Here is a 27,665-nt window from a genome sequence, read left to right as displayed (position 1 = left end):
CTAACCTTTTGGCATGTGAAGTATTAGAGCAGTCAGCACGTCTATGCTTAATTCCTGTAGTGAAAAACAGAATATTACATTTGCGTGTTTCATCGTTCTTGTTTGTTGGAACGTTTGAAAAAATAAGAATAAAAAGATGATGTCAGCATCTGCATTTCTGCAAGAGGTATTGACTGGGAAGTGAAAAGAATCTATTCCTAATTCCCAGAAGCGATTATCAGGTAACTTTTCCAAACATTGTCCATACATTATTCAGTACACAAGTATTGAGAATTCTCAAACTTATTAGGTAGAAGTTGTTATCTTGATTTAACACCAAATTCTCGTAACTGATTTTCAAGTAAATGCGTCGTAGATAGAGGGGAAATAACGATCAGATCTTGGGAGTTAAAGTGTCAAGTAAGAGATTCTCAGAAACCATCGGGTAACTTAATTTTGTGAAATTCTAGTATGCTATCCTCAACTTTAAGATTCAGCACACTCTCCATCTGGAACCCTCAGTCATCCATTAACGAGACCTTAAAAACACTGTTAGTGTCCCACAAGTGTAAAAACTCCAACAGGCAAACCCTTGACAAGGAACGATTCACAACTTGGCCGTATTTTAAAAAGCTGTGAGTGGCTTTATGATCATATCTTCTTGGTAAATCGAAGAACCTCTTAAACCCCTGTGTTCTTCCGCTTTTGATTTTGCTTTAACTCATCATTTATGGTTGTGCATTGGTGATGGCGACTCGATAATTGTTCCTAGGTTTTGACAATAAGCTAAAAACCACTGAGTTCCGGTATTATATTTTAAATCACCTCTGATCCTTTGAAAATTCCTTCCCTATCACTAACTAGCCACGCCCACAACGGTGCCCAATACAACTCAACCAAATGGGACACAACTGCCTGTGTTCTGCAACCTACAACAAAAACAGAACTTGCTAAGATAACAGTGCTAGATAGAATAAGCTCAGTCAACAACCTGAGCTCTTATATTTTCCTTTACTGACCTCATTTTAATCGAGTTTAGGTGAGAACATCATTGTACATAAAATTTGCGAAGGATGAAAGGGGGGTCATCAAAAGTTCAAGTAAGACGAATGCATGTTTATTTTAAAAAACAACTTGGGCCCGATTCAATCATCTGAAAAACTCTTGTGACCAAGGCAAAATGCTCCATCAGCATACACATGAAGTTTAACTTACCTAACTTTTCTGTGCTTATTCCTTGCATACAAAACAGGTACGATGACACCACAGGGAGGAACTCTGCCGGATGTTCCTTGAGCGCCACTGGAAACATTGTACAGGTAACGTCAAGTACTTTTGGCTTCTTCCTCGGCTTTGGTTTATCCAAACAGCGAAGTTCAAAATGCGACCTCAAGGAAGGACAATGTTTGACTAAGTGTGCTGCTATAGCAATTTTGGCTTTAGTCGATTGATTGAGACAGATGTCTAAGAAAGTGGCCGTTGAACCCATTACATACAACATAGACTTTTGCAAAAGTTTTAAAATTGTGTAATCTAGCTGTGGGCAGTTCACATCTTGCGATATCTTGACCAACTGCCTGAAGTGCGACAATAAAAGTGGTTCTTCTGTCTTTAATGGGTTTCGCCCAGATAACAAAGGTGAAAGATGATCTTCACAAAATGATTCACCCTCCAGCAAAGTCAACAGAGTCGTGAGACACACGGATGGAGCTTTGTCTCTTGACACCGCATCCGTTGTTACCAGCATGTCGGAGGGAAGCTGAGATAAATGTGATATGAACTTCACTTGGTTCTCTTCGTCACAGTACTCGTGAAAAAGACCAAGAAGGTACAGAGCTTGGGAAGATGAAATCACTACGGATGACACAAACCGTTTGATAAGTTGCAAATGAAGTGGAGTACAGTGTAGGTATAATTATCGTTAGTGATACTTATTTAGCAGTATGCTGCAAATCCCAGACTTTACCCCTTAATTTCTACGAGTGTCTAGCATCTAATTTCTCCTTACAATATAACCCTGAATCACACATTAAGGTCACGAGAATAAAGAAATTGATCACTTCTTAGCAAATGTATACAGAACAGTATGGAGAGTATGCATACTGATGTTAGGACGTAAAGGATGAAATCTAAATGTGTTTTCGTTTTTTTTTTTATACTTTTTTTGTTTTATCTTTTTTTCTTTGCCAAAGCTCGAGACAAGACGAGACAATATCTTTTCCTGTTCACTTGTTATTTTATTGACTTCCATGACACTTTCGATGTTAATGATCATAGCAGTTTGTAGGATATGTATCACTAATGCTGACCTGGCTAACAACAGGGTTCTCTACGGCTCAGTGATGGGCATCAGAGCGCACATAGGCTGCACGTGTCAACTGCGACTCAGTACATTTAAGTTAGGTAAGTAACTGAAATACTTTATTCATAAATGCTTATGAGGAATCAAGCCAGGGGGTAGTACCTAGGAGGGTATCTTTGGTTTCTGATTTGCTGACTGAGCATGCCAAACATAAACTTCATCCAAAGGGGAAGCCAGATTAAGATTCTTCTGAACATGAAAAATTTTTTCAATGTGAAGTTCGAGCAAGACATGGGAGAGCGAGGCGAAATCACCATTAACAGATAACTACCAAACTTAGCTACCAAAGGATCGGTCACATGGCCACCAAAGGGCGTGCCAACAGAGCTTAATTTAAATTATTTGTTTGATTAATTCTTAATTACCGTTTCCATTGTTGGCAGATTCAATCTCCAGCATACCCTCCTTGCAGATCTTGGTGACAAAAGGAGCCATCAGAATCCTCTTCTGATGAACTGTTAGACTTGGCAGCACTGCTAGCAACACGTTGGCGACATTATACGTCAACTGTGTACCAATATTCCAGGGAACACGACCAACCAAAGAATGTTCTGGCCTCCAAAGAAAGCAGTCAAAGATTACTGGATGATGGAGAATCGTTTGGTAAATGTTGTCCGCATTTGAAAATCCTTGGCATCTAGGTTCGCAGGAATTTTGTGGAGAGTCAAAACTTTGTAAAGAAAAAAGCATTTCTCCCTGATTGTGTGTCTCGTGCGAGGCATTTGCCTTGCCTTCTGACATCTTATCTTGAAGTGACGCTAACCGTTGCAACAGACACTGAAGAAGCTCAAAGCACAATTGCATTGCAGAACGAAGCATGCAGTTTTCAGGTGAAGTACGAATCACGACAAGTTTTGCTTTAAGCGAACGCAGATACAAGAGGACGTGGCAGCAAAGTGGAATGGTCTTGACTAAAGGCTCCTTTTCTAAGGCCTTCACCAAGAGGCTCTGGATCCATGAATTGTCTAGAAGGTTGGAAGTTTCATTCTCAAAGGATGACAAATCTGTTGTTGAAGTCTTCCATTGATTTACAGTTTTCTTTACACCTTGTATAGCCTCTCCGAGCACTTGCCAAACAAGGACACCAAACGGAAGGGCTTGCAATAAAGGGGCAATGTCTTCTGTAGCACTAGAACCTTTAAAATACAAGCAGACATGTGACAAAGGTGACACGAGAAAAGAGAATTAACGTATTTTGACACTCGAGTGTTGAATTGACGATGTAGTGTGATCGTCTCAGTGTGGATGCTACTGAAAATGGCCTTCGTTGGTGACAGTGACTACTGAAAATCATTAAGCATTAAAGTCAGGTTTTTAGAAACGTCACACACTCGACACCAAAGACAATCCTCTTCAACACAATAATTTCTCGGACAACAAATACAACATACACTACTTGAATAACTGTTGCTGTGAAAACTTTCATAAAAACGTGAAAGAGCCATTTTGAAATTTTTGCAGGGATTCTCGTGTATTTCTTTCAAACAAAATTACCATCGAAAAGAGAAAATCTCCTCATGCAGTTATTGGTTGATAACTGCAAAACAAAAGCAATGAGGTTCAAGTACTGTTATCTTCAACAGGAAAGAATGAACGTAGAGCAGACGAAAGGAAAGATTTGAAATCGAAAGAAAACACTCGGTGGAGGGTCTACTGATATTTTTCAAGATTTTTTTTGCAGTCCCATCTAATCCCTCCTATCCTTACCTACATTCTTGTTCCTGTTTGTCTGGTTTTGTTTTGAATTAATCTTGGAAACTTTTTATTTTGAAGTTCCTTTCCATCTGAGATTCATTTTAGTATAGAAATGCCCACCATGCATTTGCTCACCTGTAATTCTGTAGTTTGTGACTTGCAGAACTTTAATAAGGGGAGAAAACTGTCCACTAAGCTGGTTCTTACAGAAGTCAACACAATCAGTAATGGCTGTACCCAGCTGTTCTTCATCCAAGAGCTCAAGATGACGGTTCAATTCAGCCGACACTGTCGCTTTTTCTGCAAATGAAACGAAATCAAATGTTCATGTTATTTTGAGTCTTTGCACATGATCTTCTTCTACTCGGCTGGCTCTGTATCCCACCTCACTACTCTTTCCGTTAGGAAATTGTAATTGAAAAATAATCACACCATTAATTGCAGATGTGAAAAATAAACCTTCAAATGTATCATGATGCTTTTAAATGTCAGAGATAAATCGCTCATCATTGTTGTTACTTCCACAATGACGACTCATACATCTCATATTTATTTCTGAGGCTACTGCATGCCGACAGAACTCACCTGTGGGCATATTGAAACACCTCAGACCTACCACATATTAACATTTAACCCCGGAAGTGACCAATGCGTGATTTCTCCTTACAATGTTAATACATTTTCAACCAGAATGGTGACAAGAAAAGAAAAATAAGCTACGGGGGTAACTCTTTGCTTTTGTTTCTCCGCGCTACAGAAACAAAAATTTGAATCTGAAACAGAGAGGTGAATCTATATTTAGATCTTCGAAGTGAACGGATTCATCCCTCAGAGACCGCGAAAAAGGCGTCATTTTTGTGTTTTCAGGCGGGAACACAAGGCGTGCACCCCGTATGCCTTTGCTTGTCATGGGTTGCCTCCACCTGCAAGAACTAACGCAGACGACGGCTGTAAAAGGCTGCAGGCTAATCCCGCTGGGCATCATCACCTCTAAGTATCATCTACTGTATAAGTTGGCAAATAGAACCATACACAATCAACGCGGGGGGGGGGGGGGAGGGGGGGCACGAAGCCCTTTTACTCCGAGGATGTGAAAGCCAGTCCTCCTAAATAACATCCTACAATGTACACTTCTTCACAAATTATTCTCGAGAATTTAGCGTCGTTGTAATAACATCCTCTTGTGAATAATCTTCTTAACTCTCAGAGCTTTCCTACCTGATAAAGTGTCACTTTTATAAGAATAATTCCTGTATTGATTACTCAAGGAAGTTAAAGAGCTAAAGGGTTTTTCTTACCTTGCTCGTTTTGCACCATTGTTCTGCTCAAGAAGCTTTGTAGCTGCTTTAAACTGTTGTTGCTGGTCTTTAACGGTACCTAGCGGATATGAAATTAATTGAAAATCATTCACATGCATTAAGAAGATATTGACACATCCACAGAAGATGTGGTTTTGATTTCATACATCAACATCTTAAGCCTCCTTTATGATAGTTGGTATAATTAAAAAAGGACTGGTACACATAATACTGCATCTATGAGTAGAATAAGTGGAACACAATGCTTCCTTTGCAACTAAAATGTAACTTCTTTCATAACATGAGAATACAAGAATTTTAAGTTCTCATGGTCAGGTCCTTGCATAACAATCTGCCTTATGTTTGAAGGAAGGAAGATTCCAGACCATACAAAGCCCAGAACTCTTCCCACCCTTACTGCGGCCTATTTCAGTGAGTGCTAAATGTTTTCTACCTATTGCCACTATGTTTGATGTCAAGGTCACCTCTTTTATTTTGATAAAAATACTCTGTTTTCTTATCACAGTTTCAGTTTTTTTTTCAGTGACATCTCATTCAGTAACAAAGGACACAGTGCAAAGGAAGTCATATCAGCAATACCTTTAGATAATCAATCTTGTCCTGTAGTTGAGTGAAGCTGGGCATCCAGTAACTTAGATAATGCAGCAAAGCTTTATGTGCACTCCTTACTCTAGCCATATGTTGTGATACTTCAGTGTTATTCACATAATGGCACACCACAAAGCACAAAATGGTTGGATTCATTGCACTGTGAATCATATCTGAGATGACACAATTCATGTACTTTGCTATACAACCTGAGGAAAAAGAGAGGGACATTTAGGAAGAGAAATATTAAAGCAGCAGCAGAAATAGATCTGTTACAATTTCATATAAAATAATCAGGTAAAAAAGTTAAAAAAGAAGTGAGCATTTGGGACTAAAATTTAGCATCAAGAGGTACTGGTTCAATCCCTGTCCAAACCCAAATAATTATTTAAACGTATGTCTTACTGTTGAATGAATTACATACAGTTAAACTGTGAAGATCAACTAGTACCTTGTTATCATATCTAGAGGTCAAAATTATGATTTTTTTCCATATTAAATAACTTAATTTTTATGACTGTTCATACTAGGACCTACCTAAAGGGAGCACCTCTGCTTTTTCACCTGGTTCAGTGGCATTTGAGATCATCTCACAATATCGTTTCAAAGCTCCAACAAGTAAAAGACTTACAGGAAGACTGAAAGAAAATGAGTTTGAATTACTGAGAAACTCAGAAAACCATAAAAACCAGAAATATTCCTGGAAGGTGATTCTGTTGATAGAAATAAGCCAATCAGGGTCAAGAAATCTTAACAGCATACAGAGGTCCTAATAACAGGTGCAGTTTAAGGTTTTGTGGTTTACTGATGTGTGTATAAATTTATGCTACATGTATCTTTAATCATTTTGATTTTCCATTCTTTGCTTTTGGCCCCAATCAAAAGGACAGAAGGCTGATAGAGCCAAGATATTAACAATCTCTTCAGGTACATCCCCCTACTTTTAAATGGTATTCATATTGATCACACACCTCCTTCTAACCCAAGCTACATGTGAGTAATAGGATGATCTTGGATACATTTAATGTGGTTCATTTTTCTTTTTATCCATGGTTCACATTTAAATTTCCTGGTTCATTTCAAAGTTATTATAATCATGAAATCCATAGCAAATGCTACATATGTAACTTGCTAAAACAACAAAACCAAACAGACCTCAATAAGAGCCAATGAATAAACTGTTTGAATATAATTTTAAATTGTTTTTATCAAAGAAACTTAGGTCAAACCTTGTATTGGAAGACTGGGTCCAATCTGTTGGGTCCAAACCAAACTGCAGAGCACTAGCTTCATGTGAAACTGATTCAGCTTGCAGGTCAATCACAATGTCTGTGTATAGGTATGGCTCAGAGGCTACAGCCATAAAGACTTCATCCAAAAACCTAAGAAGTGTCTCCGTGTGTCCTTCAAACTGACTGTGACACAGATGACTCAACCACATTTCTACCTCATTTGCATGTGGAAGGCTGTTCAGTAGTCCTGTTTCACTAAGGAGCTTCAAGAAAGGCAAAAACACTGTTAATCATAACTATTACAATTTCCTCAAACGTGATTGGTGCATTAGCTGATTTATTTTTCACTAGTCATTCTGTACAGTTGTAATCAGACCGTTGGCTGTAATCAAACACCTGCAATCGGACAGTTGAAGCAGCAAATCATACTACCTGTAAGTCCATTCAGCCAAATCCATTAATCTCAGAATTGATCACAACAACCATAGCAACAACCACAATAAAAAAAAATTGGGGAATTTCCATATTGGAGGAATTTTTTACTTTACACATTTTCTCTAAAATGTTTGTCCTAAATGTATGTTTTTCCAGAAATTGTAAAAGTTATGATTTATTGGTAACAGGACTTTGTGTTGCCCAATTCTGTCTGTTATCATACTCAGGACTGCTTCACAGTTGTCTGATAATCACTCTGACTTATGATTACAGATTGAATTGGACCCTACTTGCTCCTATTACCATTATTAATCACTGAATGTGTCAAATTTTCAACTTCATTTAATCCCATCTCAGAGGTAAATTACCTGTTTCTATCAATTCTGTCAAAGCACCATTTCATCCTTTTCAATCAATGACAGACAGTGAGTCAGTCTAGCTATTAGTCATCAGACAGTCAGTCTACCTCTACATTGTATCTAAGCTATTGAAAGTATCACAGTGACTATACTTCTCACTTCAGCTAATAGTATGTACATGTACCCATAGTACATGAATACTTTTCAAAAAGCACTCATTTTTTTTCTTTATTCTACCCTCCTTAACAATAGAGTTTGTCCATCAGAGGATCTTATTTTCTGAATTTTTCACCCTTTTTTATATTCACATGCTAACCTTCTGCACAAGCTGCTGGGCATCTGTCTTTATCTTTTCATTCCTTGCTGATGTGTACACATTTAGTATTGAGTACAGAAAGGATGCTGAACCTTTTCCCTTCTGATAAGACAAAATTAAAAAGCATATAATGTAATATAAAGAAACAAACTGAAAACAAAAGTTAATGACATTCACCATTTACAAATCAAACCCTTGAAACACTCAAGTCGCAAACTCTGCTGCATGCAGCCCCTTCTCCTACAGAGAAATTAACTTGCTTGTGTTTTATTTTCTCTCTTCACTGCAATGGAATCTAAATGGGAAATTGCACTGCTTCAGGATTGTTGCTAAATGAGTTTTTGTTGCTTCACATAGTTCTAACACTCAAGTCACAAACTGTGCCACACACAGCCCTTCTCCGTCAGATAAATTAATTCCCATGTATTTTAAACTCTCTTTACACTGCAATGGAATCTAAATGGGAAATTGCACTGCTTCAGGATCTATGCTAGATAGTATTTTGTTGCTTCACAATAAGTTCGAATGTTTTTTAATCAATCCAATATTACAATGTACATGTGGAGTGAGGAACACAACCCACTAACCCTAACCTGAGAGAACCTTCAAAAATACTGGTAGATTGGGGTTGGGTTGCTTGAAACAGTATAAACCTAACCCAAGCTACAAGTAAATTTTTTCCTTCTGTTTTGAGCTTTGGAGCATTAAAAGAGAAATCTAACTCAATTTTAATCCTGAATTAGTGCTAAATGCTCTTCAATTTAACAAGCTGCTGTATCAAGATTAAATTGATACAATTTGGCCATTTAAATTGACACTTGTAGAGAGGGTAAATGGATAGAGACAGGAGGAAGAAAGAGGAAAAATAATTGAGCACAGCAGCTACATATACAAAACAAGTTCAAGTAAAAGAGTTAATGTTTTGCCTAAAAACACCAACCTGTTGAAACCACTTTAAGCTGCCAGGTGGTGCGTGGAGTAAGATCTGTAAAGTTAACTGCTGTGCAATAACTGGCAATTTTGCTTCCTGTTGTCCTGACAACAACTTTCTGAGGTCAAAGTTGATATGGGAAAGGAGTGAAGGACTTAGCAGCTGAAAGCCATGGATTATTTTCAGACTTTCTGCAAGGAAGATTGTTGGGCTTGCCAAGTCTGAAAATTAAAAGCACAATATTGAAATGACAAACCTATAATTGTTATCTTAACCTTTTAACTCCCAAAATCTCACAGCTAATTCTCCCCTCTAGTTGTGAAACATTTTCTTGCAAATTGGTAATAAGAATTTGGTCTTAGATCAAGATAACAACTTCTGACTAATAAGTTTGAGAATTCTCATTACCTATTTGCCAGATGAAGTATGGATATCTTAATGAGAAGTTACATGTTAATCACATCTGGAAGTTAAAAGGTTAAATCTCATGGTAGGTAGCGTTCAACCAGGCCTGAGAATAAATTCTTGTTTTCTTTTTGTGATAATAAATTATCAGGAGAACCTGAGAAGATGTTACCATGGGTTGGGGTGAAGGGAAATTGCCATGCACTAACATTTCATTCAGGTGGGGAAAAGTAATACTTCTAGACTCTTCATTGTGGGTAAACTGAGACACATTTCAGCTGTATGAGCCTGTACCCTTGCAGGTACAACTTACATGTATACTGCCCCAGCCATATTGGAACAACAAATTCCAAACTTGAATGACTTGCACACTTTGAACAACAGGTCATGTACTTTTTGCCTTACAGCTGGATCAGAGGTCTGTTCCTTACTGTTATTTTCTTCTGCATCTTTTTTGTACTGATAAAGATTTGCCAGTTGTGAGAGGACATGGGAGATGAAGAACTGCACGAACACAAACTAACAAAAACTCAACACAAACCTTCTCCTTGTGACTCTCCCTTTGTTTTACCACTAACGAGGTTCTGCCTCAGTGAGATGAGAGTGTTTACATCGGGTAATGCCTTAACAACCTCTTCTCTGAACTGTTGCACTAATGGTGCATCTGTAGTGTTTGCCAGGTCCTCTGCAGTATCCTCACTGGAGGCCAAACACTGCACAGCATTCTGTGCTCTGTTCAAGATTACTATTACCAGTGACAATGTTGTATGTTTCACTAGATAACTTGCATGCTGTTGACAAATAAATGTCAAAAACATTGAAATCAGAACACAACACCAAATTAAAGGGAATCAACACAGTTTTGATCAACTGCTGGCAAATAAATGTTGAGAAGGGCAGGAAGGTTAGCTTACCTGAACACATACACTGCTCAGTAAAAATACTTATCACAACCCACAATGTGAAAAGTAATTGTTTAAAGGATCATGTCAACAAGACATGTAAAGGAAAAATCTGCCAGATATATAGCTGTGGGGCACACTTTGCACTCAAGCAAATATTTTTTAACTTTCAACCTTTCAACTCATGTAAATGTCAGTACTAACTCCAAATATTGGATATCCTTGGCCTTTAATTTAAATTCCACACTTTCTATTCCTGCCATCAATGTCATAGTAACACCATTTTTTTTTTAAATTGGTTAAGCCAAGAGCTGTTCATGGCATTTCCAAATATTCCACCAGTAGGTGGGTGGGAAACTTGGAAAATCTCATGAAAAACGCAAAACAACAAACTTACCTGAACACCACGGCTTAAACTTGTGCGGCTTAATCCAACAGGAACTACTATGTTTACCAAGGTTGGCAAAATTTCTTTTGTCATCTTCACACCATACTTTTCCACCATTATTGATGGCTGTGGCAGTGCTATATAAACCTAACATGGAAGGAAACAGTAACATTCAGAAATCTTTCACCATTGCTCAAGCAAAAAAGCTGGCAGCAGCAATATAATGTATCAAATCCAAATGGAAAACCAGATGGCTCATCACCTTAACTGTGTTTCTGAAACTCTTGGCTGCTTGTTAAACAAGTAAAGTAAGTAATAGCTTTACTTGAGTCATATTGGCCCACCCAGCTAGAGCTTATTCCGATTTCCAAGTAGCATGAAGCAACTAGGAGTATCACTACTCCCCCCTGGATGGCTTCTCCATTGCAAGGTTACCCCCACAGCATTTCATCAGGTTTCCCTGAAAAATTCACTAGTACCCATTTATACTCCTGGGTGGAGAGAGACACTGTGAGAGGTAAGTGTCTTTCCCACCAACACATCCCATTGACCCTGCCAGGCCTTGAACCCAGACCTCTTGACTCAGAGTTGAGTGCCCTGACCATTGAGCCACTGCACCTCTACCTCTACTTGTTAGACAGCATAGTTGAAAATGGTTAAGGAAGAGAGGAATGCAGCTAATTCAAGCAGTCATGGGTGACTGTCAAAGCCCTGACTTCTAATCAAATTGGATGAAAAGAAAATGTAAAAACATTCATGTGCCTTAGCTTATGTCAAGAACAGAGGCACCTATAGATGAAGATATACATGATTTTTGTAGTGATCATTGGTAGGACTGTTTCTCACCTTTGTCAACAGGTTCATGTTTGCAATCCAATGCATAGAAAGCCTTGGTTCGTATGTTGCTGTCAAACTGGATAAAAAGGGCCTCACAACATCATGGCAACAGCACAACACAGTGATCACAAGTTCCTGGACAAGTACATCTGTTGTTGCTGAAGATAAGGTTTGAAGGAACCTTAGCAACACTGGATTATTACTCCTGTAAAAATAATTATCATCTTCAGACATTATTGAAAGCAAATTATCATTGCTAAGTGAGCATCAAAACTGGTTATTGATTGGGAAAAACCAAAAAGCCACAGGATATCCATACTCAGAAAACTTTAATCCTTTGACCCCTTAGAGTGACTAACATCTAATTTCTCCTTATAATATCACCCCTGATTCAAACATTAAGACCACAGGAATACAAGAAATGATCACCAACTTAGTTTGAGAAGCTTTTGATTGGGAAATATGTTCTCCTTGTCAGCACCTTAAGAAATGTATGAAGAATAGTATAGAGAATATGCATACTGATGTTAGGATGGAAAAGGTTAAGAGAAAGAAAAGGTGATCTCTGTCAAGGAATTACATGCATCCAACATATAATAGAAATGTTAGTTTTCAGTAAATTGCTCATGATAAAAAATGCTATATCTTTACAAACCAGTACTGGTTATGAAGTATGTTTAAGACTGATTTCTGTTCCTACAGATTTGACATATACATCTCTATGTTGAAGGGCAGTATTATCAACATTAAGCCTTAAATTCACTCGTTTTCAAAGCATGAGCCACTGGCAAGGGTTCTTAAATTCCCCCTTTCTCTAGCAAAGCATTTTATCCGCATTCATAAAAGTTAGAAAGTATACCCTACCTAGTGGAAAATGCCCCAGCCACATTGAAAAAACAAATTCCGAATTTGAAAGACCCGCACACTTTCAACAACAGGTCATGTACTTTTTGCTGCACTGTTGGATCACAGGTCTGTTCCTCACTGTTATTTTCTCTTGTATCTTTTGTGTACTGATAAAGATTTGCCAGTTGTGAGAGGACATGAGAGTTGAAGAACTGGACTTTGGTTTTCTTTGTAATCCCAGAATTGTGCACCACCTTCAAAGGTAGAGAAAAACAACTATTTAAAAACCATGACTATTTAAATGTATGCTGTGTATGAGTCAGTTATGCTGCTCCTTCTTTAAACAAATCTTATTTCATGTAGCAGAAAGGGACTATGGAGGAGCACCACACCTAAAGTGGCCTGCTACTCCTCATAAATGCAACATCAGTTAATTACAGTCATGTAACACCCAGACAAGTCGTTCCATTTCTGTGGGTACCCATTCAAACTCACAAGTGGGGAGAGAAGATGTCAAGGCTGTCACAGAGTTTTGAAGCTGCCATTACTTGGGAAATATCACATGTACCACTGTGACTTATGATCAAGTGTAACATGACAGCAATCTGCTTGGTTGTAACAGGCTGTGGTCCCTATTGAGAGCCCTAGATGTTGGAGTTAAGTGTCTTGCTTAGTAAAAAGATAGCATAATGATCTATGAAGACTCAAACATGAACCTAGCTCTTACCCAAAAGAGAACTGGATGCTTTAATTCACATTTTGAACTTGAGATAATGCCTGGTAATTTCATAAAAGAATACAGCTACTGTTTTTCCATATTAAATGAGCACTCTAATAAGCACCCTGCTCTGAATAAGCACCTATCCCCCGGGCAATTATATCAAACAAGCACCCCACTCAAATAACTGCCCCCCTCTTTCTTCCTCGCTTTCTTGAATAATGGGGATACAAGGAAAAATTGTTTTTACTGTCACTTTATTTAAAACTTTTTAAGCTTCAAGTACAGAAAGATCAGTACAGGATAATGGTTTCTTATAACTGCCTCCTTTATTAAGTGCCCTTCTTTCAATAACCCCTCCCCCCCCCTTTTTAGCCAACTATCTAGTGATAGGTGCCACTTACTCTTCCTTGCAGGGCAGATAACACTGTATGAACTATCTCTGGTTTATCAAGAGACAAACCTTTCAATAATGACTGAAGAAGTCCTGTATTTGAAGATGAAAAAAGAAAAAATTAGTGTTAATAAAACAAAGTATAGACTTCAGTAAAAGATGCAATATGAAGGTGTTTAATTTAGTCCTATAGTGTTCAACCAGTAAAATGAACAGTACATGATGATTTATTGGCATCAGTCACAAAAATAACTTTTAACTCTTAACTCCCTCAATAATTAAGATTATTTTGTAATCTCCCTTCAAGCTGCATACATTTCCTTGTAAAATATATTAGGTAATTTGCTTTAAGTATTAATGTCTTACTTTAAAGACTTTTAATTTATCTCTTCTTTTTCAAAATACCTTCCTCCTCTTTAAAGTAAATACTGATTGACACTTAAACAACACCACATTGAAACACTGAAAACATCAAGAATACATGTATGATACAATTACAGGTAAATACCTTTTAGTTCTAATATCTGTTTTATAACAACCAAGTCACCAAACATCAGAAATGAGAGACAAAAGTATATAAAACAAGTCCTCACATCTTGCGCCGACTAAAAAAAACAAAAGTAAATAGTTGAAACTATTATACACCACAGCAAAGACAAGTTAAAGAGAAATGTGGAAAGGACAAATAAAAACCCAAAGGAGGTAACTGGTTATAATTCCATAATGCTTATCATGTACGCCTATTATAGAGGCAGGGATGTCATTAACAGCTGAACTCCAGGCAAATTACTGAGTGACCAGTTGTGAAGTTGACTTTTCACTACTGCTTCCAAAATCTCAACCAAAAGAATACCACTGACAATGTTTACTTTCCCATATTTTTTTCATGTGTCTTCTTAAAGGCAAAATGTATCATTTTGTACTTACAAAATGTAGGGATCTTATGAGGAGTACACTTCTGAAGCACTTAAGGGGGAAGGGGGCAGGGGACTGGGGGCCTCAGTTTGCAGTTGCTTTTCATGGTAGTTGTTGGGTGTCAAATATCATTTTTGCATGTCAAATATTATTTTTGGTTAATAATTAAGTTTGCTTATCATTTGAGACCTCTAATTTTTGTAACCTTGAGAGAACACAGTTGTCATCAGCTACTGAGATATCAATTAATTGGGATTGCCACAGTATGAAGGGGTTACTTCTTTTTTGTCTTGTTGTTTTCCCTTTTGTCTGCACAATTTATTGGTTAATCATTTAAAGCACCATGCCAAATCCAGATGTCTCATGCTCTAAGCCAGTAAGTGAAACCCAAGTGAAAGTTGTGGTACTCTGCACATGTACAACCTGTATATTGATTTCAACTGTACAATGACTTACATTACTATCACGTTTGTTTGGCAGTGCCCCAAGAGACTTCAAAGTAAAGTCAAATGAGCTTTGAACTTCTCTTGCAGCAGATGATCCTTGTGTGACCATGGCAGTGAGTAGTTTTAATGCAGCCTTTATAACTTCAGGAGGATTCCCTGGGTTCAGGCATGAATACAACAACTTCATGTGACCTTGTAGAACACGTTGTACTATTGACACTCCCAGTCTATTAGCAAGTTGGCTTTCCTCTGCAGTGTACAGCAAAATTCTCTCCAAGATCTCCATACATGTTTGGATCTGCAATGAAAATGGTCTTAATATAATGATATTATAACTTAAGACATTAACCTTGTATTGGACATCAAGTGACTTTCAAGTACTATTGTTGAATTGAATCCTCCTCAGGAGGTAACCCAAACAGTTGATTGACATGTATGCATTTTCAGACAAAATAAATTCTTATCTTCAGGACATGCAGATGATAAAACTGAAAACCCCTGCCAATGTTAGCAAGCAGTTTCTCCAATAATTTCCTGTCCCAGGCCTCTTGTGGCTTTGCACAAACAAAACTGCCAGCTTCACTACCAATCATATTTCAAGAGGCTAGCACCTCTCTAAACTTAGGTTATACACTCTGTATTTAACATATATATTGATGAACATTGATAAAGTATTACAATTAGCTGAATTTAAAGCAAAATTTTAGTGCACCTTCTAGTAGGCTAGTGAATGTTCCACGTACCTCAAGCTTAGAAAGACCCTGTTGACCTATCTCTAAAATGGTGAAAATTTCTCGAAACTCTCCGCCTTCCTTAATGATATCTCCAACAGATTCTTTGGCTTGTAATTCTTTGAGTACATTCAGAAGTTGTTTCAGACCTTACAAGTCAACAGATATATTACATCACTGGTTGTAAAGGTAAGTCTGTACTTGAGTCTATTGGCTCACCCAGAGGGAGCTTATCTCAGTTTCCATGTAGCATGAAGTGACCAGGAGTATTACTACTCTTCTCTGGATGGGATGCTAATCCATTGCAAGGTAACCCCAATAGCATTTTAATGGCTTCCCTGACAATTATTCAGTACCCATTTATACCCCTGGGTGGAAAGAGGCACTGTAAGATTTAAGTGTCTTTCCAAAGAACACAAAACATTGACCAGGCCATGTCTTGAAGTTGCACCTCTCGATCCAGTGTCCAGTGTCCAGTGCACTTACAGGCCACTGGGTCTCCCCTATCACTCATGTTAAGGGTGACATTTTCAGTATGTCATTCACAGTGCATCTCTTCCTCAAGGGGCTCCCTCCCTTTCCCTTTCAACTTTCAAATTCAAGATCACAATACTTGCAGAATCGCAATAACTGCCTGGTTAATGACAGGTAAAATATCATTTGTATGTTTGATAGACGAAATGGCAGAGGAATAAAGCTAACGAGAGTCTAGCCTTAAGTAGCCAAGCTGCGTGGAATAGTAGATGCCAGTCTGCAGTGATCTTCAGGTGAAAACGAATGCAGGCAAGATTGATCTGTGTTTTCTTTGATTAAGGAATGTAGAAATGCAAATCAAACAATAGTTCGAAACCATTTTGTCCTAATACTTATTCACAACTATTCAACGTTTAATTCATATCAGTTCTTGCCTCATTTTGCTCAAAGGTTCACCTTTTGGAATAACAGTAAGACAATAAAGAAGGCCAATAACCATTTGAGATGTCGGCATTCTACTCACCGGAAAGCCTCGTGTGTTCTTTCTGTAGCAAACCCTTCAACGATCGTGCGAATTCGCCCGACTTATGGTTGCTTTGCTTCTCGTCACGCGCCTTTCTCTTTCTTTCAGGAGTTCCTTCGTCAACGACGTGTTCACCTTTTCGTTTCTTCATTTTAGTCTTGTTGTAATTTTATCCTGTGAGCGTTCTCAACGCTATGGGTGCGAAGACTAAGAGAGGTAACGAAGGAAACTCAAATGTATCGAGACGTCCGCCATGTTGCTAATTCGCACGTGGTTAAGTAACTACTTCATTTAAGAAACTTTACTTTGCGTGACAAAGAGATATCGTGACGCATGAGAGATTGGGTTTTTTTTCCCCTTTTCTTAAAATGTTTCCCATAAATGAATAAAACTGCGGGAATCTCCTTGACTAAAATAATAACCTTGAGTTTTAAAAGCACGTATAATCAAACTTTTCACGTAATCATGAATACCTGAAATATTCCTGCATTGTTCATCGTATTATCAAGCATTCACCAGTCTGCATAGAATGCATAGAACAATGCTTGAATCATGCCAGGAAACTCAGAAAAATACCATACAATCCTACAAATTGCAAAACTTTACTAAAGATCTCTGCAAAATACAATATCATTTTATGTCTTTGCTACCAAAAACTAACCTAAACATGCTTTGATGTGTATCAATTACCTTGACTAAACCTTGAGAAAGTTTGATACAGAGAGAAACATGGTGTATGAATCATAAAATAATTTCTTTGCTTAAGAATAACATGAGTGAAGGAATCACACAATAGGACTTCTCAACAAGATGAGAGATGACAGAAATGTGTACTTCTTGATACAAGATAATTAAGAGGCTGTCTCTCTTATTTCCACCCGGTCAATTTTGCGTCAAAAATAATTTTTCCTGAAACTCTGTCAACAGAAAGGCTTTACCTAGGAAAGAACTAAATTAGATTTGGTTTGATTCGAAACAATTTTCTGACTGCATTAGGGGCCATAATTATTTTCCAGTCCGCAGGGACCGTCGCAACGTCTCGAAAATTGAAAAATAGGCATATTTTGTAACATTGCAAAATATTTGATTCGCATAGTTAAGCCACAGAATTTATATCAGATTGCTTAAAAACCTTTCTAGTTTGCCAAGAAAGTTAGAATTTGCCCTCTCAATATATTTGAAAAGGCGAATTTTAGCATATTCTGACCATTAGAAATCGCCATCGGCCGATGGCCGTAAATAACCTTGATTTAGACGTTAAGTTTTTGGATTTGGGACCTGGTTGACGATTCTATCCTACACAACCGTTAAGTTTAGACCTTTATAGGTAAAAATATGCAAAAACCCCTGTACGTTTTCGATTTTTCAAAAGTTATGACCGTTTGAATCAGCACATGTACGAGCATTCGCGATTTTTTCGCCTACACCAAAATCGAACCACTGGAGCAGATTTCGTCATAAATACAGCTTACCCACTTTGCAGCCCGACTTCATGGCTCACTTCAGAATTTTTCTAATAACCAAATTAGTGAAATCCATGATAACTTCAACGAATAGCTAGGTATTGCCTTCGAAAAGTAGGCGGCATCCATCGTGATTCGTGGTATCAAAACAAATGTCGGAATTGGCCACATTTCGCGGTGAATCACCCATTTAACATCGCTGCAGAGCTGAATTTTTTCCAAAATCAGAATATGAACTCTCCATGTCTGGAAGCTGAGGGAGAAATGAAGGTTTTAGGCTTCTGAAGTGAAGAAATAATCGCTTAAATTTAGGTCCAGTTCGATGTTATACTGTTCTCACAAAGGTCCGCACAAAAGAGAAGACCGCTGATAGCTTGTGCCGTACGTTGTGCCGTATGGTTTTGTTTTGTATCCCAATGTAATATTTGGGGAGAAAAATGTTATACTGTCATTGAAAAGGTCATAGACAGGCCTACACAGACCCGCTGTGTGGTTTTATGTTTGCGACGCAAAAGCCTTTAATTAAAGCTTCGCTCTGACGAGTATGTCTTTGAGCGATTTACCTCTTTTGTATGATATAATCGGAGGCGTTTTGTAAATTGTTTTCAGCAGTGGCTGATTTTGGATGAGGTTCCATTCTTGCATCAGTATTTGTTTTAAATTTTTAACCCCTGGGTGGTATGCTGTCACAAAAGGCAATATTTTGCCTTTAGTGTCGACTGCCTTGCGGCAAACGAGACCTCAGATAACGTTTTTTCAATTAGGCTTTTTGGGTAACCACGTGCTTCAAGTCGTGTTTTGAAGTTACACATGGCCTCCTGGAAATTTCTTTCCGAGGAGTTTGTTCTTAGAAGTCTGATAGCTTCTCCTTTAATAAAGCCTTTCTTAACACCTGGCGGGTGGCAAGATGAATAGTGTGTATATTGAAAGGTCTCGGTCGGTTTGTAGTGAGTTTTGACGTCGAGGATAGCTTCGTATAAGATCTTTCAGCTCTGAAAGCTGATTTTCTATTTTGTCTATCCTGTCGACATCAGTATTTACAGTGTTCCTCAAAGGCGAACGTGATCTTTCACGTGTATTTACATTGTATTGTGATCGAGACTTGGCAATATTAGCCTTTTCAAGTTTGTTCTTGAGAGTAACAAGTCTACGCTGATGGAAGCGCACTAGGGTGCTAACGTATTGTTCTTCGGCGTGACTTTTAATAGCGCTTATTTCCTGTCGAAAGGTTTCGTCAGGCGTGACGTTTGCCTTCGCCTTGTATTGAAGCGACTTAGGGCAAGTCTTTTGTTGTAAGTGTCTGTCCAGTTTTAAAATGGAGGTTTCAGTTTTTTGCTTCTTGAACTGGATAGCGCTGATGGTGTCTTCATGTTTCGTCTTCCTTGGCTGCCGCGTGGATCGGCTATTCCTCGGAAGGTTTTCTTTTTGACGGTTTTCTTTTTGAAGGCGTAGACCTTCGTTGCTGCGTTGTTTGGCTAATTCAGCTTTATGCCTTGGCTCGAGTTGTGATGCTGGAGGGCTATCCTCTGCGTCCGATTCTAGGTTCGGATCAGTGTACGTAATTCCATCTCCTCGTTCAGATTTGGACGGTAGTCTGGCGGTTTTGGTGGCCGCAATGGTGTTTCAAAAGCTGATCCCTTTTAGGTAAAACTAAAAGTGAAGTATATCGTCTAGCAGGACCGGCGGTTTCGATTCTTAAAGAATCTCTTCAGCTGCTTTGTTGAGTCAGGCTGTGTTAATCAGGGACAGGCAGAGAAATTCTCAATTCCAATCCCGCCAAAAATGGTGGAAAACCATCCTTTTATACTTGGTTTACCTGCGGTTAAGATCAACGGTGTTCCGTTTTCATTGGTTCTCTCTGGAAAGAGAGTAACCAATCATGTGTTGGTATTTTCGATCCGCGCTTTTTCAAAGCTCAGAGGTGTGTTTCTTTGTGAGGCTTTTTTTTCGCATTATACGCCGCAAAGGCGTTTTCATGTCGCTTTTTTGTATTTTATCTATCTTTGTACTGTATGTTTGACCTTGGCGCTTGATATAAATTACGTCATATCGAATGTACTTCCCTTTACCGATGCCATAACATTTCCAAACTCTCAGACCGATATCTCCATATTCGAAGTTGTGGAATCTGTTATGCGCGATAGTGCAATCTTTCAGCTTTAAATTCCAAAACGCCAAACTTCGACACATATGTAGACTTACAAGTGGAGTTCTATGACTGATTCTTGAAGAGAATGCAGCTGCAATCCAAAGTTTTAACGGGACATTAAGCGCGAAACATGGCTTTAGTTTTCGAGGCCTAGGTTAGTTCGCAACAACGAGTCCCTTCAAACCATAGAATCTCAAGGGTTTTTATGATCCTACTGAAAAGCGTGTGGTCAAGCGTCTTTCAAAGGGCAGCAAGGAAACAGCAATTGTTTGAATGCTCTGTGTTTGGATGTGTTGGAGTGTTCGAAACCTTTTCGCAGCTGGAGCTGCACCTGGACGTTGAAAAGCATACAGTCAGCAGGTTAGGCCAGTATGATGCAATCAAAAGTGACTGGGCCCTTAAGTTCTCGTCAATAGGTACCGCTGGTATCGAGTGTTCGAGCTGTTCGTTAGATTCCAGTACACCACTCACTTCTCCCGTGGATACTTCGCCCCACTCGTCTCTACGAACAGGATGGGCCGTAAGCAAACCAAGGGGCAGCGTTAGATTTTCAGAGAAGGTAAAAGAATATCTAACGGCACGGTTTACAAGTTGCAGTGGATATGCGAAATGCGAAAAATGAATCAAATGCACGTTTGTTCACTAGAGAACAGTGGCTGACAGAGAGCCAAGTTCAGAGCTTTTTCTCCTGGCTAGCAGCAATGCGGCGAAAAGATCAGGGTGTGATCGGGATATCGCTGGATGAGGAGCAAGATATCCAATGCGTCCAGGAAAATTCCGAGAGACAAGATCTGGTAGACAAAGTTAACAAAGAGATCAAAGTCTCACATCCAATCTGCTACGATACGTAGGACCACTTTGAACGTTACCACAGTAACACACTTCAGAAATTCAATGTGGTTTTGTTGAGAGCCATCTGTTGTCATTTTGAGATCCCTGTAAAATTGAGAGACAAACTGTCGGACGTGATTAGTGATTTTCAATGTGTTTCTCAGTAGACTTCTGTAAACAATGTCTTATACGGTGGCTGAAAGTGTAGAATATGCTCTACAGATACAAACTACCTTTACTTCCGGTATCAGGTTCTGACGGCGTTGTTATAGTGTATTATATTATAATATCTAGTAGTCAGTGAAATGTTTTGATGAAATCGATTGAAAATTTACCAAAAGCAACACTTATAACATCTGGTTAAGAATATATGAAAGTCATATATTTGAACTGCGGATAAAGAAGTGAATGAAAGTGATCCTCGCAGTAATTTGCACTACTTAGGCAATAGTGAAAATAAGGCCTGAAAAAATTTCAGGCCTATACGGGATTTGAACCCATGACCTCTGCGATACCGGTGCAGCGCTCTACCAACTGAGCTAACAAGCCAACTGGGAGCTGGTCATGAAGTTGGTTCTAAATAAACCCGTGAAGTGATTGAATAAATGGTTAAGAATATATGAAAGTCATATATTTGAACTGCAGATAAAGAAGTGAATGAAAATGATCCTCGCAGTAATTTCCATTACTTAGGCAGTAGTGAAAATAAGACTTATAACATCTGTTCATACGAAGCATGTGTCAAGTTTTTAACACGTTGGTAGCCGATTTCTTCGGCTATTGACAGGTTGCTGTTCTGTGGACACAATCGACGCAGAACCGAGAGAAGCAAGCTCAGGATATTTAAAGTCGATTTATTGATTATATGATATCAAACTCCAGGTAAAAGCATTTATTCTTTTCGTCCAAAATTTTTCTCCCCAAATATTACATTGGGATACAAAACAAAACCATACGGCACAACGTACGGCACAAGCTATCAGCGGTCTTCTCTTTTGTGCGGACCTTTGTGAGAACAGTATAACATCGAACTGGACCTAAATTTAAGCGATTATTTCTTCACTTCAGAAGCCTAAAACCTTCATTTCTCCCTCAGCTTCCAGACATGGAGAGTTCATATTCTGATTTTGGAAAAAATTCAGCTCTGCAGCGATGTTAAATGGGTGATTCACCGCGAAATGTGGCCAATTCCGACATTTGTTTTGATACCACGAATCACGATGGATGCCGCCTACTTTTCGAAGGCAATACCTAGCTATTCGTTGAAGTTATCATGGATTTCACTAATTTGGTTATTAGAAAAATTCTGAAGTGAGCCATGAAGTCGGGCTGCAAAGTGGGTAAGCTGTATTTATGACGAAATCTGCTCCAGTGGTTCGATTTTGGTGTAGGCGAAAAAATCGCGAATGCTCGTACATGTGCTGATTCAAACGGTCATAACTTTTGAAAAATCGAAAACGTACAGGGGTTTTTGCATATTTTTACCTATAAAGGTCTAAACTTAACGGTTGTGTAGGATAGAATCGTCAACCAGGTCCCAAATCCAAAAACTTAACGTCTAAATCAAGGTTATTTACGGCCATCGGCCGATGGCGATTTCTAATGGTCAGAATATGCTAAAATTCGCCTTTTCAAATATATTTTGAGGGCAAATTCTAACTTTCTTGGCAAACTAGAAAGGTTTTTAAGCAATCTGATATAAATTCTGTGGCTTAACTATGCGAATCAAATATTTTGCAATGTTACAAAATATGCCTATTTTTCAATTTTCGAGACGTTGCGACGGTCCCTGCGGACTGGAAAATAATTATGGCCCCTAATGCAGTCAGAAAATTGTTTCGAATCAAACCAAATCTAATTTAGTTCTTTCCTAGGTAAAGTCTTTCTGTTGACAGAGTTTCAGGAAAAATTATTTTTGACGCAAAATTGACCGGGTGGAAATAAGAGAGACAGCCTCTTAATTGCATTAAAACTGATCCAAATATTCCTTATGGGTGAGGGGAACTGTATCAAGAACTAGATTGTTTGTGTGTATGCAATGTCTGAGTGTGTTGAGGGGGAAGGGGGGAGGGGATAAAGGGGGGGAAAGGGAACGATTGGGGTAGGATATTCATCCTAAAACAAGAAATTATCTAAAATACAATGCAAATTCTCCTAATAAATCCAGTTTACTGAGAAATTTGGAATTCCAAAAGACTCTAATTTTTACAGTGTAAATTTAAAAAGTTAAATTACGAAGCCTTGTGATGATATGTACCATCTGAATGTTGAATGCTTAGCAGATCAAACACTACACTCATTCCCTCTTTTGTGGGGGAACAACAGTACAGTCCAATCTTCACTGCTTTGCCACCTGACTCAAGGTGAGCAATGCGGACAAATTTCCAGTCATCAGGGCTTCCATCTGGTAATTTGCTCTCAACCTAGGTAACAAACATACATAATTATGATAATTACAGTATTGTGCAAAAGTAATGCAAACAAACTTCAACAAATTTCCTGGCTTTTCATGGCTTTTCGAGGAAATTTCACTGCGTAACAGAGAGATAGTTTCAAAATAATTGCATTTATTGTTCATCGTCAGTTGTTTAAGTAAATAATTACTCTATCTATAGTTTGTCTCATAATTTGGAGTCACTATCAATATGATAAACACTCTCTGCAAAATTTTAATTACAACACAGCTTATTTTTGTCAGCGCTTGTGGCAAGTTGATAAAAGCTGCAATTGCTATTCTGTTATAGATGCATTTTGATTTTCATTGCTTTACTGATCTGTCAAGCCCAACTGATATACAAGTAGGGTTACAGAAGCCATCCATACTAATGCTACATTCAAATACATGTAATTTAGGTAGAGACAGCAGATTCAAAATTCCTGAACTGGACAAGCCTCAGTTGTCAACCTTTTTCAAGCCATTCCAAACTTTATTTTTTTTTATTTCTTATAATCATGGCAATAAGTACACAACAGAGTGTAGCAAAAATAAAACTGGATTGGAAAATTTTTAACCAAAATCAACAACATTAACCAATAGAGAAGAACTTTTCAGCAATATATATATTGCAATAACAAAAAACTACAAGGGGAACAGGGGTCATATATAATCTTTTGGGATCAGAAAAGGTAAGATGAGAAGAATGTAACAATTCTGTCACTTACAACATAATCATCGTTTATCTTGTGAACCCTAAGAGCCAGTTTGTTGCTACTCCATGACTGCGTTGACCAATCACTCCACCTGTTTGTTACAACACAGCTCATGGAGCACTCTCCATCCACATATTCCAGACCCTGTCATGAAAAAATTCAAAAGGAAAATTAAAATTTTCTTGTATTGTAAAATAGTTACTTTCTAGCAAGAGAAGTTAATTAGGTAGAGAAAATTAAGATATAATTGTAGTACTCACAGTTTTTATCCAGTGATCACCATCCGCTCTGACCATAATACCAGCCTATTAAATGAACAAAATCAATGCAGAAGATTTTTTCCAAATGAAAAAAAAGTATTAAACCATGACAATTCAGAAGGAAGTTTGTGTGCCTTATTTACAAGGTGTTTCTTACAAAATCCAACTAACCAACTCTGACACTCGAACAGACCCCATTTTAGCAAACCTCTAGGCTGTTCCATAAGATGAGTAAATTATTTTCTTTGTTCATACACCTTTATTTTTCAAAAGAAATTTTACATGACTGTTGTTCCTATAATTGTAAATCATTGCCAACTATTTATTCTTTGAATTTGATTATCAAGACATGTGATTAATAAAATGTCATGCGTTGGTGCATGTATCTGTTATTTTTTTCTCACAATACAATAAGTACAAATAAAAGTCAGAACACATTCATAGGTAGTAGTTGTACTGAACATGGCTCAATAGCATCTGGTCAATTTCTGTACAATTTGTAATAGTAATAGGACTGAGTGGAGTCCAATTTGGTCCATTATCATATGAGTGATTAACAAAATTGGCTAGCCACAAAGCGGGAGTCCATTTGTTGATCACGAGTGATGGTAATAGGAATGAGTGGAGTCCAATTAGGTCTGTAATCATACAAGTGACTGACAAAATTGGACTACAATGAAGTGGGAGTCTGATTTGTTAACCAAAAGTATGATTACAGAGAGAATTGGATGACACTAAGTCCTTTTATCAATTAATCAAAACTATGTCAAAATTTGAGGAAAAAACTAGCCATCGGTTGTACATTTTCATAAGAAAAAAACAGTTCATTTGGAAAAATGCACGACCACAGCACATGCACACAACACATTCTGTCCACTTACACAGACATGACATGTTAACTGTCCCTTTAACTGTGCTATTACACTGTCCAATTACAAGTATAATGGGCACACTGTCCTATTAGTGCTCAAATGGGCTGGTGATAATCAATCACGTTTGAGAATTTTGTTATAGTTTTGATTAGACAGGTTACAGGTTAATTATATCAAATATGATCCAATAAATTACAAGGTATTTCAAAACATTACCATATGAGCTCACCTGATCAAACTGGTTTAGAGCTTTGAGTTCAAACGATGTTTCAATGACACTGTTCATCTGTTTTACCACAAGATGAAGCAAGTGACCATCATCTTTAATAATTTGAGGATTGTAATAAGTTCTGGAGAAAGAAATTATGTAAAACACTTTGAACAAAAGAATACAATGAATTCTGTAGCAATAATCAAGTATCTCATTCTTCCAATTGGTGTTATGTTTGTTCTCAAAATAAAATCTACATTACACCATGGAACCTTCCTCATATTATACTGATTGCAATTTGGTAGCCTCTTAGAGTGACTGATGAGACCATCAAGCTACAGTGTCTTAAAGTTCATTGTTACATAACTCTAACTACATGTAGTAACTAAAAAATGGGTCTCAAACCTCTTCCAAAAATCCGTTTGTCCTTTCTAAAATAAAGAAGGGAATATTTCATACACATTTAATAAAGTAATCAATGCAGTAAGCTCATCACATTAATATGCTAGTTGGCAGAGCTATGTATTGCTTTTATTAATAGCTTGAGTACCTTACTTAAATGTGACAAGTGTAACAAGGCGATATTCAGAAATTCTGTCAATTGCTAGTTTAAAGAGTGACCCTGCTAAAAAGCCACAATCCACCCTTCCATAAGAAAAATCTTTTGAACCCCAAATTAATTGAAAGTCCAATAATTGCTTTATTTTAAACCACAATTACCGGTAACTCCCTCCATTATAAAATAACATATTCTGCACCCAAAGACATCATGGTTCCATTAATTAACAGCTGATATAGGGTTCTGCTTCGTCAAAAACTAGTACGTCAATTTTCCCACTTAAAGAAGTTTTCATTTATTTTATAGACATCCCACTTCGTCCGTGTTTGGAAATCTAGGACTCGCACTACGGGTACCTGTTGCTAAGATTTGACAAGCTACATGAAAAGAAGAACGTACCGAAAAAACTTTTAAACCTGTGTCACCATTGCAACGTAGTTTATACTGTTGTGGTGGATTATACCAGAGAATGTCAGGACCGAGCTTTTCTGAGCTAAAATCTAAAAATAAGGAAAACCGGTCCACAACTGCCGCCATAATCAGCGGCCTGAGTACTGCGGGCGCATATAGATGTTTATACCTAAAAAGCTTTCAATGGCGGACAGTGAGGAGTCTGGGAAGCCAAATGATTTCTCACTCAGTCATGAGAAAATTGTAACTATTTGGTTTATTCCTACATAGACTTGTACAAGGGTGAGTTGAAATCAGATTCTTTGGCTGCCAAGATTCTCTCCTTTACGTACAGGTATGTTCCTTGACCTATCCTGATGGTTATCAATAATCGGTATTACCCAGCCCGCACTCTCTCTTTTCTCTGAGAGACTAATGCACAACCACGTTTTTTATACAAACAGACTTCTCGAAGGATAATCGGGTTGACAAAGCGCACAAACTAAGTAGGAAGAATCTGATTGTCGACAAAGTACTTCATCATTTTATAAAGGGGTAAGTTTCTAAAGAAACTGTGGTGCTGCGTCGGTGGGAGAGTATAGCAGGTAATTTAGTGTTAACAACTGGGTTGAAAACGTAAATTAGCCACCGTAAAGGGTAAAAAAGCTGACGTTTCGAGCGTTAGCCCTTCGCTCTGACGAAGGGCTAACGCTCGAAACGTCAGCTTTTTTACCCTTTACGGTGGCTAATTTACGTTTTCAACCCAGTTGTTAACACTAAATTACCTACTCATCATTTTATAGTCACGAAACACCTGGTCACGCAACAATTACTGGTAACGTTGTTCTCGGTGACGTGCTTCCTTCGCAAGCCACGAATTGTTACAAGTTCACATGCGTTTGAAACCAGTGATCAAGAGTTTCATTTTTTTATCGCTGTAATTGTTGAAAGCTGCTGCGAATGGTGGCTGGTAGGAGACTAATTG

General features: G+C 38.0%; 2 protein-coding genes across 6 annotated transcripts in view; both read right to left on the bottom strand.

Annotated features, from left to right (window-relative positions):
* The window catches only part of LOC113675887 (nucleolar pre-ribosomal-associated protein 1-like), a 41,752-nt gene extending 18,174 nt beyond the window's left edge, over window positions 1–23,578 (bottom strand). The window contains exons 1-22 of one of the 3 annotated variants that reach the window (XM_089214877.1): window positions 23,496–23,578; window positions 17,269–17,315; window positions 16,796–17,002; window positions 15,811–15,947; window positions 15,078–15,365; window positions 14,215–14,311; window positions 13,717–13,799; window positions 12,613–12,848; window positions 11,758–11,953; window positions 10,921–11,058; window positions 10,163–10,412; window positions 9,226–9,437; window positions 8,286–8,387; window positions 7,173–7,438; window positions 6,481–6,581; window positions 5,935–6,152; window positions 5,335–5,413; window positions 4,172–4,336; window positions 2,707–3,477; window positions 1,195–1,833; window positions 805–908; window positions 6–54 (exon numbers count right to left, since the gene is read on the bottom strand). In XM_089214877.1, coding sequence (XP_089071003.1) covers window positions 6–54; window positions 805–908; window positions 1,195–1,833; window positions 2,707–3,477; window positions 4,172–4,336; window positions 5,335–5,413; window positions 5,935–6,152; window positions 6,481–6,581; window positions 7,173–7,438; window positions 8,286–8,387; window positions 9,226–9,437; window positions 10,163–10,412; window positions 10,921–11,058; window positions 11,758–11,953; window positions 12,613–12,848; window positions 13,717–13,799; window positions 14,215–14,311; window positions 15,078–15,365; window positions 15,811–15,947; window positions 16,796–16,946 — 4,282 coding nt within the window. In that variant the 5' untranslated portion in view covers window positions 16,947–17,002; window positions 17,269–17,315; window positions 23,496–23,578. Of the gene's footprint in view, window positions 1–5; window positions 55–804; window positions 909–1,194; window positions 1,834–2,706; window positions 3,478–4,171; window positions 4,337–5,334; window positions 5,414–5,934; window positions 6,153–6,480; window positions 6,582–7,172; window positions 7,439–8,285; window positions 8,388–9,225; window positions 9,438–10,162; window positions 10,413–10,920; window positions 11,059–11,757; window positions 11,954–12,612; window positions 12,849–13,716; window positions 13,800–14,214; window positions 14,312–15,077; window positions 15,366–15,810; window positions 15,948–16,795; window positions 17,076–17,268; window positions 17,316–23,495 lie in introns of those variants that run through there. The other 2 variants (XR_016189286.1, XM_027192493.2) reach the window with 2 other exon arrangements.
* Window positions 16,918–26,842, bottom strand: LOC113675752 (uncharacterized). Of its 3 annotated transcripts, XM_089214896.1 has the most exons (8): window positions 26,690–26,840; window positions 26,137–26,162; window positions 25,750–25,870; window positions 24,649–24,693; window positions 24,401–24,532; window positions 23,496–23,661; window positions 17,269–17,315; window positions 16,918–17,002 (listed from the first exon to the last, which is right to left on the bottom strand). In XM_089214896.1, the coding sequence occupies exons 1-7, from the start codon at window positions 26,825–26,827 to the stop codon at window positions 17,308–17,310; spliced, it is 636 nt and encodes a 211-aa protein (XP_089071022.1). In that variant the 5' UTR covers window positions 26,828–26,840; the 3' UTR covers window positions 16,918–17,002; window positions 17,269–17,307. The 3 variants fall into 3 exon arrangements, with proteins under 3 accessions (XP_089071022.1, XP_089071021.1, XP_027048162.2); XM_089214895.1 differs by lacking the exons at window positions 16,918–17,002; window positions 17,269–17,315 and adding an exon at window positions 17,331–17,380; XM_027192361.2 differs by lacking the exons at window positions 16,918–17,002; window positions 17,269–17,315 and having other exon boundaries at window positions 23,388–23,661; window positions 26,690–26,842.
* Between the last annotated feature and the right edge of the window lie 823 nt (window positions 26,843–27,665).

The sequence above is a fragment of the Pocillopora damicornis genome, chromosome 8, assembly GCF_964200805.1.
Source record: "Pocillopora damicornis chromosome 8, jaPocDami1.2, whole genome shotgun sequence".
NCBI lineage: Eukaryota > Metazoa > Cnidaria > Anthozoa > Scleractinia > Pocilloporidae > Pocillopora > Pocillopora damicornis.
Note: the sequence above shows the minus strand (reverse complement) of the source record. Positions and strands in the feature narration are given on the sequence as shown.